We start from the raw sequence: 17,210 nt of genomic DNA, 5'->3' as shown, positions 1-17,210 counted from the left end.
TCATCACTTTCACGGACGATTTAAGTAGATATGGCTATGTCTACTTAATGAAGCACAAAAGTGAATCCTTTGAGAAATTCAAGGAATACCAAAATAGGGTACAGAACCTATTAGGTAAAAAGATTAAAACACTACGTTCAGATCGTGGTGGCGAGTATCTTTCTCACGAGTTTGATCAACACCTAAAGGAATGTGGGATTGCCCTACAGTTAACTCCACCTGGAACACCTCAGCTGAATGGTGTGTCCGAACGGAGAAATCGAACACTACTTGATATGGTTCGATCCATGATGAGTCACACCGTGTTGCCTCGACTCATTTTGGGGTTATGCTCTTCGTCACCATTTGCTCTAATACTTAACCGAAGTCTGTCTAAAGCTGTTGACAAGACTCCATATGAACTATGGAAGGGAACGGTCCCTAACTTGTCCTTTATACGGGTTTGGGGCTGCGAGGCTTATGTCAAGTGGAGACACGAGGATAAGCTCGGCCCGCGAGCGGTCAAGACGTACTTTATAGGTTATCCTAAAGGAACGCTTGGTCATTACTTTTATTCGCCAACCGAACAACGTGTTTTTGTTGCGGCTAGTGCGACATTCTTAGAGAAGGAATTTCTCGAGAATGCAAAGAGTGATAGAACCTTCGAATTGTCGGAGATTCCAGAACCAATTACCGAGCAACTATTGGAGGAACCCACTCCTTCAATCCCGGCTGCGGTGAATATTCCTGAGGAACCTAGGAGGTCGGGAAGAGTCTCTATTCCTCCGAACAGATACATTGGTATGGTCGAGGAACATGACATAGATGACGTTCTACTCTTAACGAGTAGTGAACCCGCAACCTATAAAGGTGCCATGACCAGTTCTGACTCGAAGCTATGGCTTGAGGCCATGAAATCCGAGATGGACTTTATGTATGAGAACAACGTGTGGGATCTTGTTGACTTACCTGCTAAGGTTCGTCCCCTTCAATGCAAATGGCTTTACAAGATAAAGCATTCTGTGGAAGGTCAACAAGATATCTACAAAGCACGACTAGTTGCTAAAGGTTTCACCCAAGTGCCAGGTTTGCACTACGATGAAATTTTTGCACCCGTAGTCATGCTGCGTTCCATTCGGATTATCTTAGCGATTGCCGCTTTTCATGACTATGAAATTTGGCAAATGGACGTGAAAACCGCCTTCTTAAACGGCTTTTTGGAGGAAGAGTTGTACATGGTACAACCCGAAGGTTTCATCGATCCAGCACATCCTAAGAAAGTGTGCAAGCTTAAGCGTTCCATTTATGGACTTAAGCAAGCATCAAGGAGTTGGAATCATCGCTTCGACCAAGTGATAAAAGAAAATGGATTTACTCGATCGGTCGAGGAACCATGTCTATATATCAAGTCGAGTGGGAGCAAGATTGTCTTCCTAATATTGTATGTTGACGACATACTCCTGATTGGGAATGACATACCTCTCTTAACTTCGGTGAAAGTATGGTGAATCTCTCTGGGTGAGGCACAAATAATTCTGGGCATCCGTATCTATCGAGATAGATCACGTCGGATGTTATCTCTCAGTCAGGAGTCTTACATAGACAAAGTCCTAGAGAGATTCAGCATGACTAACTCCAAGAAGGGGTTTCTTCCTATGGCTCCAGGGGTGCATTTGAGCAAGTCTCAGGCACCAGAGACACCGGAAGAGAAAGAGCGCATGGCACGGATTCCTTATGCTTCGGCAATAGGATCTATCATGTATGCCATGATATGCACACGTCCCGACGTGGCATATGCATTGAGTATGACAAGTCGATTCCAACAGCATCCAGGTGAATCACATTGGCTGGCTGTCAAGAACATTCTTAAGTACCTACGGAAGACTAAAGATTGGGCATTGACTTATGGAGGCGATCAAAAGCTATGCGCAACCGGTTACGCAGATGCTAGCTTCCAAACGGATCGTGATGACTCGAAATCTCAGTCTGGATTCGTTTTTACTCTTAATGGCGCTGATCGGTGGAAGAGTTCAAAACAAACTGTTATAAACAGATTCTACGATCGAGTCCGAGTACTATGCCGCGTCCGAAGCTACAAAGGAAGCGATATGGATGCGTCAATTATTACATGGGCTATCTGTAGTGCCTAGTTCGAATGACCCGATCACCATCTATTGCGACAATAGTGGTGCCATCTTCCAAGCTAAGGAGCCAAAGTCTAGCAACAAGTCTAGACATGTACAACGGAAAGCTCATCTAATCCGAGATTACGTGGAGCAAAAGGAAGTAGTGATAGAAAAGATTGCTACGATGATAACATAGCAGATCCTCTCACTAAAGCATTACGACAAGATAAGCATGAAGGGCACGTTAATTCCATGGGAATTAAACGTGTTCCTAAGTTGTAGTACTCTTTTATGGATTAGATTCATTCGCTTTTGTACTCTATACAACATCATCGTTTTGATATTTATATATTTTGTTTTTCATGTGGATTTGTACGACAAATTTTGAACACCACAAAGTGAATTGAACGAACATTATATTTTTCAGTCCTTAATTGCCCACATGAGCTGATAACTCGGGCAATTATTTTGTGACGTTGGTTGATGGTGGGTTCAACTAGCCATAAGTCAACAGGTTGGTGACCAATCACAGAGGCGATTTATACGGATATTTCAGAGGACACAATTGTGACATCGACGTGGAGTCCTAAATGTTTTATAACATTCGGTGCCCGGTCGTGGATAGGACTTCCATGGTGATCCTAAGAGTCGATTCTTTTGACTATCGATTGTCTCTTGAGACTAAGGCAGATTTTGGGTGACTTTGGTTTCTTTCTCACGGTCATCCGTAACAGGGGCCAAGTAGATTGTTTCGGGTCATTTCATCTTTGTGCTTAGATCGGAAGGAGTTCGAGTTGAAGAAAATATTCAGCCTTTATCAGGTACTCGATATTTCTCAGGGCCACTCGAGGAGTCAGAATCGAAATGCATGGCCATGCTCGGATACGGATTCGTTTTATCGGTTAAGTTACTCTCTAGTCGGGGAAACCACTCTAGATACGGATCGATTGTAAAATACGACCTTTGCGGATCCGGATCCGCAAATTGTTTTACATTGAGTGGGAGAAATTTTAAATGAATATGAGAATCGGTTATCGCACATACACTTGTACGGACAAGTGGGAGTTTGTTGGAGCTTGTGTCCTCCAGTTAGTGCGGATAACGTCATTGCACATACACTTGTACGGACAAGTGGGAGCTTGTTGGGGTTGGTGTCCTTAACGGTTAGTGCAAGGACTTATAAATCTCTAAAAGGATCAAAGGGCATACTTTTGGTATTATTATCGGTTGATCCACGTTTATCAATAACGGTTGGCTTGCTAGATAAGTTTGACGTTATTGTCATACGGATGGCGGTGATCAACTGGTCCCTAAAAGTCACACCTATAGGATACGTTTGAGAGATGTGACGGTATGAAAATACAGACATGTAGATGCCAAATTGACTAACCAGTTAGTCCGAGTTATTTGACTAATAATAAGTCAAAATGTGATGTTGAGATATTTTATTTAATACGGATTAAATAATAATGGCTAAGGCGAATTAAGCAGTTAATTCGTAAATTGAATATAAACGTTTTATATTTAATTAAATGTATATTGAATATAATTATACAATATTGTCTTTGTCGGACATGTATTAATAATTCAACTAATCCGTATTATTAGTTGATGCTTTAATATCCGATAACCGATGACAGTTTATAATGAAACCGTGTCATATACATTTAGCGCATTTCGGGTCGTACCACGAGTTTAAGTGAAGAGGAAATTAAAAAGCCCACGAGCTCTCCTCTCACTCGGTTTGGCCGAGCCCTTCATAGACAAAAGGAGAGCTTCTCCTCTTGTTTAACCTAATTGTCATTTTGCAAAATTAAATTAGGGTTTTGGAGATCATTTTCTCTCTAAAACCTAGATCTCTCATCTAAGCAAAAACTCACAAAATTATTCCTCTCAATATTGCAAGGCAATTAGAGGATTCGATCTAGCACAAGGGCATTTCTCGGACTATCTTGGGTGCATCATTTAGGAGGAGGTCTACTTTGATCTCTCATTGCCTTATTGCACTAGGACCGAAGGTTATTCCTTGATCTTTATCGTTTCATTATGTTTTTCGTTTTATGACTATAAATTACATGTAAAATTTGCGTTATAGTCCTAATTTTATAGGGTAGTATACGGATATTACCCCACAAAATCATGAACAACGTTTATTGCAATTTGGAGCAGACAGATACAATCAGGCGTGGGGGTTGAGAATAAGAGATAGATGAAGTCAGTTAGTCAGGGAATTGTAAAATACGTGGGGGTATGGGTGGTATTTGAAATGAGGGGTTTTTTTCTCAGAGCATAGAATCCAACCGGATTATAAATAAATCCAAATCCAAATCCAAATATTGTTAACATTCCAAACAGTGAATTTGAAAATGAAATCCCCCTTGCCAACCAGGCAATAAGTCCCCATTTAAGTTGAATTATTGTTAACTATTAGTTGGTGTTGGCTTGTGTAGCATAGTTTTTCTGAGACACTGTTGCATCTTTTACTTCGTATCAAGTATTCATTAGCTCGATTTGAAAAGTTGTGAAATGCATTGTATGATGAGATTATTATATTGGGGGTTATTAGTCTCACAAAGGGACAACCCGTGGACCAGGCCAGTTGATCACGGACCCTCGCTAGTCCACCTTCTAGGAGTGAGTCCTAGAACGAAGAGGTGCACACATTTGCAACCAACTGTAAGAGATGATTAGCTAGCCAAGTTAATAAACCGAGAATTAATGCATAGGCTGATACTCGTCGTTAGCCGCTTCCCTAGTTGTAATACGACTCAACAACACAAGAGCAAATGATATGAGAAATTAAGCAACAATAGCCAATGCTTATGCAAACTAGTTCAGCATTGTTATTGAGCCGTCAGAGCAAAGAAATAGCGATATAGTATTTGTTTATACAGACACATGCTGTATCTCAAAAACTGCAATCTGGTTGCATTATACTTATACACAGTTGAGCAAAGAACTATTATGTTTTCTTTCTGCACTAATATACTAATATTGAAATGAAATGAAATCAATCAATCAGTCATGTGTACTTAGACCTGGCAAACGGGTCAACCGGGTCGGGTTCGGGTCGTGCCAGTTTGGGTCGGGTCATTTCGGGTTTCTCAAATTTTCGGGTTAGTTCGGATCGGGTCAGTTCATTTCGGGTTACGGGTCTATTTCGGGTTTGTTGGTCGGGTGTAGTTCGGGTCAAGCGGGTCGGGTTAATTCGGGTCAGGCCATTTTCGGGTCAAAGATTAAGAGAAGAGAGACATTTCAAGTCTATTAGGGTCAATTAAAGTTATATTTTGTCGGGTCATTTTCAGGTTGAGTGGTTTCGGATTGGTCATTTCGGGTCGGGTCTGTTACGGGTCCATGAAAGCTCGGGTCATTTTCGGGTCGGGTCGGGTCACTTCGGGCTTCGGGTGTCATTCGGGTTCAGCAATTCGGGTCGATTTCGGGTCTCGGGTCATCCTTTTCGGGTCGGGTCAATCGGGTCGGGTTGATTTTGCCAGGTCTATGTGTACTGTAGTATGTGAGTGGATCTTCAATCCTGATTCAGTGTAGAGAATGGAAGTGACCCTTGATAGGAAGGTCCGGAGCATACACGAAATCAGCCTCGTTCAGGATCACCATATCTCCAAATTCACCCAGCTTGAACCTCAACATTACGTACTTGTCCGGCTCTCCAATCAGACATACTGTACAGTTCTCTGCAATTCCTGATGCACTCTCCAATGATTTCCAGAATGACCATTCCATCTGAATCCTGTATTCCTCCTCTTCTTCCCCTATCATCATTTCAACTGCAATTCAACAACAAACTTTAACTTAGTCCATCGCATTGTTTTATTAATTTCCATACATACTTGTGCAAAGCGGTTTTATAGTAGTATCCTAAAACACCCTATATATAAACAATGTTTTACGACTAGTAACTTTCATAAGAAATGATTAGAGTATGTATATATGTATGTACCAATCTGAGCTCCCATAAAACTGAAATCTTCTGGTAACCTTGTCATCATTGTAGGCAAGTCCTTTGATGCTACGACAGTCTCGTACATGTAAGAGATGTTGGTGAAGTTTTGGTAATCGGCATCAGCTTCTTTCAAGTCAATATTCACAGGACGGCCCAGAGCAAAATCTGTCATAATTCACCTCAACTTCACAGTTAGCTACACCATCCATTTTCAATGCTGAATTTTATTAGTAAATTCTCAAACACTAGACAAGGCAACGAAGAATTGAATAACATCACCTGAAATCGTGTATGTCCATTTTTTACTAATCTACCTGTAGATACCCGTATCCGTCGATATTGGAATTTATAGAGAACCCGACAAACACCCGATGATGATAGGACACATGTATTCTTTAGTTGTCACTGTCATTATTTGGAGCTCGTTTTACGATGTAGAATGGGCGTCGTCGATGAAGTATTTTATTAATTTAAATGATATTTAAATTAATGTTTTTTAAGTGAGTTCATTTTATTAATTTAAATGATATTTAAATTATGGTTTTTTTTAGGTGAATTCAATTTATCTTATTTTATTTTGAATTTATTTTCCCAAGTTTATTTTATTGAAAATAAAATAAATATTTGATTTGAAAAATCATTTTATGAATATATTTGATTTGAAAAGTCATTTATTTTAACGGGTTAATTGATTTGAAAAATCGATTTTAAAAGCGAAGGAAACTCGTTTTTACACTTGTTCTTGAGCTCGTTTTTTAGCTCGGTTTTTGAGCCCGTTTCCTTTACGAATTGGCACGAATCTCGAGTACACTAACCCACCTAAGCCTCTACCCATCCACCCTTGTTCGAACCCCCCAAACCATGGCCCAAATTCTCGTCCCAAACAACCCCAAACAGCCCGCACTAAACCGAGCAGCCCCCTGTTTTGGCAGCTCAATCCCGAGCCCAAAACCCGCTCCAAACACCACCAAAACCCGTACCCATTAACCCTAACCCATACCCTAGTATCCTACCCATATTATCCTAGCTTAATCACCAAGAAAATCCCTCCCAAACCCTCACAAAAGCTGCTGGACAGCAGCTATCCGTGAGCAGGCCCGACTGCTTCTCCCTCTCTTTTACCCTACTTTAACTCCTTATAAATACCACCCCTTCACCATACATTCATTCCTCTAAGTTCTCCATACATCCAAGCATCACCCACAAGCTTTAAACCTCAGAAACAAACCCTAATTGCCTCCCAAAAACCCTAAACAAAACCGACACACAAACTGAAACTGTTTGTGTGTCCTCTTCGAAAACCCACTCGTTCCCCCATCAAACCTCCATAAAAACTCGAGTTTCTTGTTCCTAATTAACCACATAACATCCATCTACATATTAGACAAAGAATTACGAGCCAAATTGCCCTTGAGAGTACACGAAATCCCTCGAAAAACAGAGTGAAATAACACTCTGTTTTCGCGGTTTCTTCTTGTCTGTCCAGTTCTGTTTGTGCTCGTTTTTCGTGCCCAATAACCCAAAACAAGCAGGGGTTGCTTTAAGATCCCTGTTCTCCTCTCTTTCTAGTTTCCAAAACATCTTTTAAATCGAATTTTCGTCGTGAAACGAGGGAGATATCATCGTTTGAAAATCGCTGTCCAGAAAGTTTCCAAAACGCGTGTTTGCTTTATTCTTCGTCGACGACGGCCTCTCGAGATAAAATCTACCATCGATTACGACCCAAGACGGTGTCAACGATACATGTAGGTTGAGGGTGCATCAAATCCTCCTCTTTTCCCTTTTATTTCTTTTGTTTTATGCTTGTTTTTTATTGTCTTATTTTTGTTTGTTTTCGTTTTGTTTATTGTTTGTTCTAACTAACGATGAAACTAGTTAGTCCGAGTATGAGTTAAAGTACCACCATGAACACCCGCGTTGACTTGAGATGGGAAAAGAAACCGCTACATCAGTCGGTCATACACCCCCATCTCATTTACATATCCTCGTGTTCAAGGTAGGGCATAAATAAAACAAGTTTCTAACTTCGCTCTTCGCTTTTGACCCCTTTGTTATTTCGGCCAATTCGACATACCCTAGGACCCGTTGTATGTTAGTTTAACCTCTGATTGTTAACCTATGACGTATTTAGATGACATTAAATTGATTTAATAACCTAATTAGACACTTTAGGGTACATCGGCATAGCTTTAAAAATCAACTAACAATTCTGTAAATAATTGAACGCATCTTTCTCATCACTTGATTTCTCGCTAGCATAGGAGTGCGTGATTAGCACCTTCCTATTAACACTCGACGAGTAAGCATTAATCTTATGATATCTGACCTAATTCAACCCCTTTGGGCCGTGTGGAACACTCGATCTTAAGCGAAGCTTTCTGACCCTTTTTTATCATCGTTTTCTAATCCGTTTTGCAATCATTCGATCTAACTAATGAACCTAACTTAGGAACTAGGTTGGCCTTGTCTTGGCCGTGAGGGTTGTCGTTGGTTTGGGCCGTGAGTTGGCCGTGTGTTTTGGCTTTCTTATTTCGTTTCTCTTTCTTTGTTTATCATTTGTTCTTTGTTGTTTTGTAGCTTGTAATTTACAGTTTGTTTATCGAGTTGTAATCTTTCAAGTTTGTTTTACTTTTATTGAGTCAAAACCTTTTCTAAAAACCTTAGTCTTGTTTGGTTAGACGGTTGTTCCCCAATGCTTGTAGGAGCGTAGTAAACCGCATGTTGTTTAAAGCAACATGGCCCGGTTTATGCTAATGCATGCTTTGGTGCGTAGACCTATGTCTAATTCGATGGGATTAAGTGAAAGCACACATTACGAGGAGTGACCCAAGGCCGTGTGTCATGTAGGCCGTGAGTCACCCCCCCTTGTGCACGGTTTTCTAGGCCAAACGGCCATGTATTGCGTCCGTGTGTATAGCTTTGTATTTAGATCGAGTTGTATCTTTAATTTGTTGTTGTGTCGGCATGAAATGCCTGGTTTGTAATAGGTAGATCCCAACGGCTCCCCCATTCCCCATCAAGCCTTGTTTGTTTCGTTTGAATGTTGCTAGATCAATCAACCCACATGCTAAATTACAACTTCGACAAAGTTAGTTTAGTTGCATCTAAAACGACATAGAAATTGTTGTCACATGATAGGGTTAAAATAACGTTTGCATATCATACATCGTAGTAGCTATGACCTTGTTTGAAATCCGACACTTGACTTAGTAGAGGCCGTTATTGACGGGCGGGGTTGGGTGTCCTTATGGGCTTCCCAACACGTACCCTCACCCCTTACTCAAGATCTATGGTTTGTGGATCCGTCTAAATACCATTGGATTACGAGAGTCATTCAAATCGAGTGATATAGGGTACAAGTCTTTATCTTTAATCACTCGTAGTCGATTGGCTTTATGCTTTTCGATGAAAGGTGTAAAGTTGACTTGAACGGTTCCAAGTTCCCAAAAACTTGGTGGCGACTCTAATATGTCTTAATTCGATTCGAAAGAACCTCGAGTCGATTATGCCTCGTGTGGATCCCGCGGGACGCAGATTCGAGGGCCTTGTCCCTGATTTGGCGACTCCACTGGGAAAAGAGGACTAGTTACACTTTGTTTCTAGGGTCTTTTCCTCCGAGGTGAAACTTGAAAAGAAAGTGTTGGAAAGTAAAACATTACTCATAGTGCTACGATTCATGCATAAACCCTTAAGGACTTGCCCGGGCCGTCCCAGCGTTTCTTCGTGATGCGTGGGGGGCGACGTCCCACTATGCTAGGAAGCTGCACATTGCTCGCTTCCACTTTACCTCGCGTGGTTCTTGATGGTGGGGACGATCTTCTAGGTACTCTACCTTAAGACACCTTGCTCTATAAGACCGCAAAAGGATGGAGGGCATAGACCTTCTTGTAGAAGACTTACCGAGACTTAGAGATGTCTAGGAGCATACATCCTTATAACATGAGAATGACAATGTGCAAATTATTTTCCCGAGTCTTTTCGAAATTTCCCATGTCCTTTTCAAAACCGAACTTTTGAACAACTTACTTTCAAACTAGCATGGTTTTAAAAACGCGGAATCTTTGCCCAAATAGGACTAGAATTTTCGGCTCAAAATGAGCTTTTATAATGCATCTTTGCCCATTTCAAATATCATTTTCGAATCAATCTTTCGTTTTTTTCAAAATCAATCCAAAATGCCTCTCGAACCTCAACCAAGCATGAAATGCGTCAAGTCGTGTCCGGGTCATGGCCGTGTTAGGCCGGGTGTGTTTCGTTCTAAGAGTCTAGAACACGACCCTGTTGGGTCACCCAAGCTCACCTCTTGGGCTTTGAGTCATGTTGGTCGACCATTTGGTCTAGGATAGTCCACAGACACGTCCAAGCTAGGCCCTTTAGGACGCTTCACTCGAACCTAAGGACTATGTTGGTCCAATCACGGGTTTAGTCACACCGAGTCCGGTTTAGAATCGTGCTATGACAGTTTGAGTCATGTCGTTTTGCCAAGTCTAAAATGAACCAAGGTCTAAATCCAACCGTGAGTCGAACCTTTGTTTAGTCAATCTCAAGTCGAGTCTTTGTTTGAGTCAAGTTGGGGTCGTGTCCTTAAGTGTGCAGGGGCTCTTACTTTAAATATTGACTCAGTACGGGGTTTTCTTGTAGAAAGGCCGCCAAAAACCCGACGTCAAGCAATGGAAGATGCTGTTAACAAGCTTACTGAGGCCGTGAACCTCATGATGACCCGAATGGATGCAATCGAATCTAAGCTGGGTGAAGATTCCCCTCCACCCTCGATCGATCCGGAGAAACGGTTCAAGTTCATCGAAGACCGTCTGAAACTCTCCCAGGGGAAGAACATCCACTATGAGAATGCTAGGGCCTATGCCCCAGTTCAGGATAAGTTGCCCACGAACATGGTACTCACTGACATCCCAAAGTTTAAGGGCACAGAAGATCCAGTCCACCATGTTAAGGCCTATAAAGGGTACTTAGATGAAGGGAGTGCTCACGACATGCTCTCTCGAAATTTTCGCTCAATCTCTCGGATGAACACCGAAGGCGTGGTTCTATAATCTTGACCTTAAGAACTTCCCCACTTTCGAAGATATTACGGTGGAGTTCTGTAAGCACTATGCTGACAATGTTGAGATTCAAACCAACATAAGGACTTTGGAAGTAATGACACAGAAGGAAAAAGAGGGCTTTACTGAATTCCTCGCAAGATGGCGCGCTGAAAGCGTGAAATTAGCTAAGAAGCCTGATGAAGTTGAAATGGTATATAAGTTCGTAAAGAATCTACGACCTATTTACCGCAACGCTCCGAAATACAGAATTTTGGCTCTTTCAAAGAATTGATAAGAATCGGGATAAAGGTAGAAGATGATGTCATAAGGGCGAGGTGAAAGGCCGAAAGGGTACCAAGGGGCCTCATCGTCTAAGAGCAAAGCCTGACAACGACCCATATTGATGAAGCCATCAATCTCTTAGAAGGTCAATCGAAGAAGTCGCAGCGCCAAACACCTAGGGCATTCACCGATATCGGATGCACTTATACATATGCTCTCCAAAGGCTCATAGCCCAAGGAAAGCTGAAGCCTATTGGTCCGACTAGGACCCTCCCGTGATCAACAAGGTAAATGGTATAAACCAAATGCCTACTGTGCCTTTCATCAAGGCAAAGGCCATGATACTGAAAGGTGTTATCGACTGAAACACGAAATTCAAGACATGATTGAGAACGGAACGCTCCCAATCCCAGCCATAAAGCCCAACAACATCACCAATCCATTTGGCGATCACGCCAACTTTGTTTCTGTCGAAGACAATGTCGATTATTCCCATCTTATCCGCTCATGTCACTTGAAAGGGGTGTTTATCGGGAAAATATTTGTGGATTGCTTTGAATTCTTGCCAAACCCGAAGAATGAAATTCAAGTCGGGAGTCTTGCTCTAGAATGTACTCCTCTTGTTAACGAAGTTAATAAAAGACAATTTGGCTCACCAACCTTCATCACTGGCGTAGATCCTCAGAGGACTACCTCAGGATGGAGGCAGACCATCAAAGGGATCAAGGACCAGAGCCGAGCATCTAAGCTGACAGATGAACAAGGGAGAGCTCAAAACTAGATTTGAAAATTATGAGTCGGGATCTGTTTTCTTATCTTAGTCGAGTCGAGTCTAGGACTTTCTTTTCTTGAAGTTGAGTCGTTTGTTCCGCGATGACCTAGGGTATGTCCTAGGAATCGTTCCTTCGAGTCTGTTAAGCTTTTGTCATTCCAATAAAAAGTTGCAGTGTCGTTTCCAAATTTGTCTTGTTTTCAATCCTCAATCATTCCGAAAGCATGATAAAATGCACAACACACTCAAAGGCATCCCTGAGGTAGAAATATGCCCTGTTTCAAAATGTAAGGTACACTAGGATCCCGTGTTTGATTCCTTTACCTATTCCATGTTTGGCGGTAGAAAACCTCCATCAAAACCAGGCTTATGACAGGCTTTTAGATGATTCTATGACAAACCAAGACTAGCTCCTTGTTTCCCCTATCGATGATGGAAGGCAAGCCTTTTCCCCAACAAAACCATCCCATCTCGAAGAGAGAAGATATCAACCCGTTCTAACAAGGAATTGTTAGTTCCTACCCAAATTAGTTGGCGAAGCCCAGTTTTCAAGGTGTATCCATTTATGACTAAGAGAATGAATAGAAGATCATTTTCAAAGAGAGAAAAAAGATGAAAAAGAATGAAAAATGAGAAAAAGATGAAAAAAAAAAAGAAAAATGAAAAAAAGATGAAAGAAAAAGAAAAAAGAAAAAGATGTTGAAGTTGTTGCGAACGCTTTTGGTTGAATGTCGAAGTTACGGAAGCCAGAATTCAAGTCAAGTACCCATAGTTGAGGTTCAATGGGCGAAGCCCAAAAGCGTAAGTAGTGACCTCTTTACCCTCTAAGTCCTTCCTGAGACAGTTACAAAGGGATAGTCGGGAATTTTGAGAATCATTCCGCTTGTGTTGTTATACCTAGCCTTTAGGGTCCAGACATGGAAATTTGAACCCACATCATTTTCCAACCCATTTGCACTCGGGTTTCATCAAACCCGAGACACCATTTCCAACCACGTTATAAGCCATAGCCCTTGGCCTTAGCACCACAAAACGAACCTTCAGAATGATAGTTTACCTTGCGAACCTATTTTTACCAAGCTACACATCCCAAAGAACCACAGCCTTTTGAACCAACCCTAGACACGGGATTTAACAGTACTTTACAGGCTAGAATGGGATACGACATGATACCTTAGGTGAAACCTTCGAGTGTGTACACACAATCAAAACGCCATGTTTATGCACCATGATCGAACTACGTCGGATTTGATTTCGCTCCACGCGAATACGTAGGCAGTCCTTCAGAATAAGGGATTCAATCCACTCATCAACCAAGTTGTCATCTTGTCGGTTTCTTACGGGTCTTAACCAAGTCCAAATGAAGCCACCTTTGTTTGAGTCGGTCTTAGCACTCGATGTAGGCTAGGATAAGGATATAGATTCAGATGAGTAGTGTCAAGTCTCGGAATGAGCTTTATCTAACGGCGTAGGCAAAGATTTGAGTCATATAGATGTGAGTTTGTGTTGGGAACAGAAAATATGAAAAACCCGCTGAAAAGAAAGAAGGCGTGGAAGAAAAATAGTAAAAGCCCGCTGAAAAGAAAGAAGGCGGTGGCAAGAAATGATGAAACTCATTTGAAAAGAAAGGAGGCGAGGAGAAGAGTGGAGAATGTTCCCAACAAGAGTGATGTGTGATGTCTAAGTGTTCTCATAAAATGAGTCCGTGTTTAGTGTCTGGGCGAAGCCAACGTTGTTGCTCTGTGAGTTTAATCCTCCTTGTCAATGCCAAGTGATCTTGATTCCCATGTGCCTTCGGGAGCACGCCCGTGACATACGATATCTCCGTCCCAAATCCGATGGCCTTGTGATTCCCGTTTGCCATCTTTTGGCGCCAGAATGGCCAATTTACATTTCTACCCCCAACAAGTCAATAGTTGAATTAAAACCCGTGTACACTTACGGTTTTATTTTCCTTTTTTGTTTTACGGTAGCGGGCTACGCCCACGTTGTTTACGGGTCATACAGAGTGTCTGAGTCGTATTTCCTGCTCACCCGTCAAGATTCGATTTCAAAATGCCAAAGATTTCAGAATTCCGAAATTTCAAAAACTTTTTGCATCAAATTTTGGGTCGACGACCCAACATCCAAGGGATTCATTTCAAATTCAAAATTTGGGTCGATGGCCCAATTATTCAAAATTTTCAACTTGTTCAAATTTCGGGTCGATGACCCAGTCATTCAAATTTAATTTTAGGTCGACGACCTAGCATTCCAATACTTCAACTTCAAACCTCGGGTCGATGGCCCAATATTCTAAGTGATTCAATTTTCGGGTCGATGGCCCAATTATTCAAAATTTTCAAATTCAATTTTCGGGTCGATGACCCAATCTTTCAAATGATCCAATTTCAAGATCGATGATCCAAATGTGCTTAAGTGATGATTATTGCTCGTACATTTTCTATGTTCCATATATAGCAGGATATGCTTCAACTGGGGGCTCTAAAGTCTTCGACTTTAGAGCCATCGCAAACTGGGGGCTCTGAAGCCGTTGGCTTCAGAGACCATTGTCAAGATGTAAAGGATGACATCCACCAAGAATTCAATTCAATACAAGAGTATGAAATGGAAGAATTCCGTAGCTGAAAGCAAATGATGAAAAGCGGCAACCTCCTTAGAAAGTCTCATCCCATTTGGGCACTGCCAAACAGATGATAAGCTTTGGGCAAGGCCAGCAGATGATGAATTTTGGACAAACGCCAGCAGATGATAAACTTTGGGCATGTGTCAGCGGTGGCCGAACTACGACGCGGGTTTGATTCCGTCGGAAACGGATACGTAGGCGCCTAAGGATAAGGCTCAACCCACCATTTATGCAATTTATGGGTCGATGACCAACGATGATATTTCGACACAATGAAGCAAGAGTCAACCCCAACGAAGTTTCGGGTATGATCTCTTCTTATGGTCAAGCGAGCTTATATACGCAAGTCTAATGGACTATAAACGACCGAAGAATCCTCGGTCGAGAGGGACTGGGGTATACTTTGACTTTCGCCTTGTCCAAGCCTCAGTCAAAGTGGGGGCTCTGTAGATACCCGTATCCGTCGATATTGGAATTTATAGAGAACCCGACAAACACCCGATGATGATAGGACACATGTATTCTTTAGTTGTCACTGTCATTATTTGGAGCTCGTTTTACGATGTAGAATGGGCGTCGTCGATGAAGTATTTTATTAATTTAAATGATATTTAAATTAATGTTTTTTAAGTGAGTTCATTTTATTAATTTAAATGATATTTAAATTATGGTTTTTTTTAGGTGAATTCAATTTATCTTATTTTATTTTGAATTTATTTTCCCAAGTTTATTTTATTGAAAATAAAATAAATATTTGATTTGAAAAATCATTTTATGAATATATTTGATTTGAAAAGTCATTTATTTTAATGGGTTAATTGATTTGAAAAATCGATTTTAAAAGCGAAGGAAACTCGTTTTTACACTTGTTCTTGAGCTCGTTTTTTAGCTCGGTTTTTGAGCCCGTTTCCTTTACGAATTGGCACGAATCTCGAGTACACTAACCCACCTAAGCCTCTACCCATCCACCCTTGTTCGAACCCCCCAAACCATGGCCCAAATTCTCGTCCCAAACAACCCCAAACAGCCCGCACTAAACCGAGCAGCCCCCTGTTTTGGCAGCTCAATCCCGAGCCCAAACCCGCTCCAAACACCACCAAAACCCGTACCCATTAACCCTAACCCATACCCTAGTATCCTACCCATATTATCCTAGCTTAATCACCAAGAAAACCCCTCCCAAACCCTCACAAAAGCTGCTGGACAGCAGCTATCCGTGAGCAGGCCCGACTGCTTCTCCCTCTCTTTTACCCTACTTTAACTCCTTATAAATACCACCCCTTCACCATACATTCATTCCTCTAAGTTCTCCATACATCCAAGCATCACCCACAAGCTTTAAACCTCAGAAACAAACCCCAATTGCCTCCCAAAAACCCTAAACAAAACCGACACACAAACTGAAACTGTTTGTGTGTCCTCTTCGAAAACCCACTCGTTCCCCCATCAAACCTCCATAAAAACTCGAGTTTCTTGTTCCTAATTAACCACATAACATCCATCTACACATTAGACAAAGAATTACGAGCCAAATTGCCCTTGAGAGTACACGAAATCCCTCGAAAAACAGAGTGAAATAACACTCTGTTTTCGCGGTTTCTTCTTGTCTGTCCAGTTCTGTTTGTGCTCGTTTTTCGTGCCCAATAACCCAAAACTAGCAGGGGTTGCTTTAAGATCCCTGTTATCCTCTCTTTCTAGTTTCCAAAACATCTTTTAAATCGAATTTTCGTCGTGAAACGAGGGAGATATCATCGTTTGAAAATCGCTGTCCAGAAAGTTTCCAAAACGCGTGTTTGCTTTATTCTTCGTCGACGACGGCCTCTCGAGATAAAATCTACCATCGATTACGACCCAAGACGGTGTCAACGATACATGTAGGTTGAGGGTGCATCAAATCCTCCTCTTTTCCCTTTTATTTCTTTTGTTTTATGCTTGTTTTTTATTGTCTTATTTTTGTTTGTTTTCGTTTTGTTTATTGTTTGTTCTAACTAACGATGAAACTAGTTAGTCCGAGTATGAGTTAAAGTACCACCATGAACACCCGCGTTGACTTGAGATGGGAAAAGAAACCGCTACATCAGTCGGTCGTACACCCCCGTCTCATTTACATATCCTCGTGTTCAAGGTAGGGCATAAATAAAACAAGTTTCTAACTTCGCTCTTCGCTTTTGACCCCTTTGTTATTTCGGCCAATTCGACATACCCTAGGACCCGTTGTATGTTAGTTTAACCTCTGATTGTTAACCTATGACGTATTTAGATGACATTAAATTGATTTAATAACCTAATTAGACACTTTAGGGTACATCGGCATAGCTTTAAAAATCAACTAACAATTCTGTAAATAATTGAACGCATCTTTCTCATCACTTGATTTCTCGCTAGCATAGGAGTGCGTGATTAGCACCTTCCTATTAACACT

General features: G+C 41.4%; 1 protein-coding gene across 1 annotated transcript in view; it reads right to left on the bottom strand.

Annotated features, from left to right (window-relative positions):
- Positions 1-4,931: 4,931 nt before the first annotated feature.
- The window catches only part of LOC141609151 (uncharacterized), a 32,462-nt gene continuing 20,183 nt past the window's right edge, over positions 4,932-17,210 (bottom strand). The window contains exons 2-4 of the mRNA XM_074428334.1: positions 6,064-6,231; positions 5,612-5,890; positions 4,932-5,143 (exon numbers count right to left, since the gene is read on the bottom strand). Coding sequence (XP_074284435.1) covers positions 5,643-5,890; positions 6,064-6,231 — 416 coding nt within the window. The 3' untranslated portion in view covers positions 4,932-5,143; positions 5,612-5,642. The remainder of the gene's footprint in view (positions 5,144-5,611; positions 5,891-6,063; positions 6,232-17,210) is intronic.

Source organism: Silene latifolia, chromosome 10, assembly GCF_048544455.1.
Source record: "Silene latifolia isolate original U9 population chromosome 10, ASM4854445v1, whole genome shotgun sequence".
NCBI lineage: Eukaryota > Viridiplantae > Streptophyta > Magnoliopsida > Caryophyllales > Caryophyllaceae > Silene > Silene latifolia.
The sequence above is the reverse complement of the archived record's forward strand: the minus strand, read 5'-3'. Positions and strand labels throughout refer to the sequence as shown.